Genomic DNA, 1,835 nt, shown 5'->3' with positions numbered 1-1,835 from the left:
GGCAGACTTCACTGTCGTTCTGTCATTTTTTAACTTAGCCTATAAAATTTTTAATAATTTATTACTTATTATGAAGACTTCACTTGTAGATCTAGATTAATATCTATTCCGAGATTGTGTAGGCTTACTGTCCTAATGGCTGCTCTCTATTTAAAAAAATAATCTTAGCTGTGAAGCGTGCGTAGATCTACTCTGGGCCGCGCACCATTGATTGTCCCACATGATTTGCCAGAGAGCACAATCTGGGATATTTCGACAAATATAATGTGCAAATCACAACTCCACGACGTTCATTTATTGTAGATTTCTCGTTGTTTGTTTTATACCTAGGCCTATTTTTGTTCTAATCCGTGTTTTGGAGGAAGTTTGCTTCCTAGGCTTACATCCGGTTTGGTGTAGTAAGTCAACAGACGACAAAATACAACTGCTGATCAAACATGTACAGTCGATGAGAAGAGCGATTATCTTCAATCACTGTGAGAACTTTTGAAAGTTTGCATTGGTTTGATGACCGATGCAGGTAAAAAGTGGGAGGACTCCCGTACCGAGCGACCGCTATGAGACAGAGTAGAATAGAAATCTAGAGGAGTAGGGGTAGATTCTAGGGTTAGGTCTCTTCTTTATTACTTTATTGAATTTGACTGTGTTTGTTAGGGTGGTCGCTCGTTACTACGGAAGTCCTTCCGGTAAAGTCTCTTGCTCAGGAAACAACAAATGCAGTTTTTGGGACACCTGAATAGACTTGAGGGTCTTGAACGTCTACCTAGCTCTCACTGGCAAAATTGAGGGCAAGCGAGGCAGGGGTCCGGGTAGGCCCAGAACTACATACTTAGGAGGGAACCTGAACAAATGGGTGACAGGGAAAGATCAGGGAAACGTGGCTTTTTTTAAGAGCATCCGAGCAAAGGAATGAATGGTAAACCATGATCACCGATGTCTGTCGCAGATCTGGCACTTGATGATGATGATGATCTCTTGCTCGCCAAGCGTCAAACATCATATCGGCCTGCGCGTCGGAAAGTGACAGTGGTGCCCCAGCTATCCGCCAGACTTAAGGATAGGCTCAGTTGAGAGAGGGGGAGTGCTGTGGAATTGTTTTAACATCTAGATATAGATCTAGATCTAGAGCAGACCTGTTCAGCAGTGATGAAAACCAAGATCTAGAAGGGAATGGGTGTTTTCAACACAAAGAAGGACATGATATGTCTAGATCTATTGTTTTATTTATTTGTTATTAAAAATGAATCACTTTATTTGTGCTTCCCACTCCCAGCCTACACTGTACACTCCCAGCCAAATGTGCGACCTGCTCTGATGGCTGTCCTGTCACCGTCATTGCCGTTGCCAAACAGGGGACAGTTGACGTGAGATCAACCATACCTCAACGATTGCATTATCAGGTGATTTACATACCTCAGAAGGCAAAAGGGGCAGAGGTGGACCATAGCTGAACAATTGTATTGTATTATAAGATGTTTACATGTACTACAGAAAGCAAAAGAAACAGAGGTAGACCGCGAACAACAACCTACTTAGAGTAGTATTTGCATGGATGACTGATGATAAAAAAGCGGGAAAATATATTATTATATATGTGAGGCATCGTGGTGAAATCAGGTGCTGGTCAAAATAATGAAATCAGAGATATTGGCATTGTTCCTCCAGTTTGACAATTTTTTTTCTAATTTTTGTTTTTGGCTCAACACCTTTTATTATGTCCATTTAAAAACATATATATTTCTTTGTCGATTTTACTGAAAAACATTGATTGATTTAAGTTCCTTTTTGTTCACTGGTAAAACCTGGTGGTAAGCGGGGCTGGCGGTATGGGGGGG

General features: G+C 41.3%; 1 protein-coding gene across 1 annotated transcript in view; it reads left to right on the top strand.

Moving 5' to 3' along the window:
• Positions 1 to 1,273: 1,273 nt before the first annotated feature.
• The window catches only part of LOC101851546 (hepatocyte growth factor receptor), a gene marked incomplete at its 5' end in the record, with an annotated part of 23,114 nt that continues 22,552 nt past the window's right edge, over positions 1,274 to 1,835 (top strand). The window contains 1 exon segment of the mRNA XM_013090118.1: positions 1,274 to 1,400. Within this exon segment, the coding sequence (XP_012945572.1) occupies positions 1,274 to 1,400 (127 nt within the window).

Source organism: Aplysia californica, unplaced genomic scaffold, assembly GCF_000002075.1.
Source record: "Aplysia californica isolate F4 #8 unplaced genomic scaffold, AplCal3.0 scaffold01148, whole genome shotgun sequence".
Classification (NCBI taxonomy): Eukaryota; Metazoa; Mollusca; class Gastropoda; order Aplysiida; family Aplysiidae; genus Aplysia; species Aplysia californica.
The sequence above is the reverse complement of the archived record's forward strand: the minus strand, read 5'-3'. Positions and strand labels throughout refer to the sequence as shown.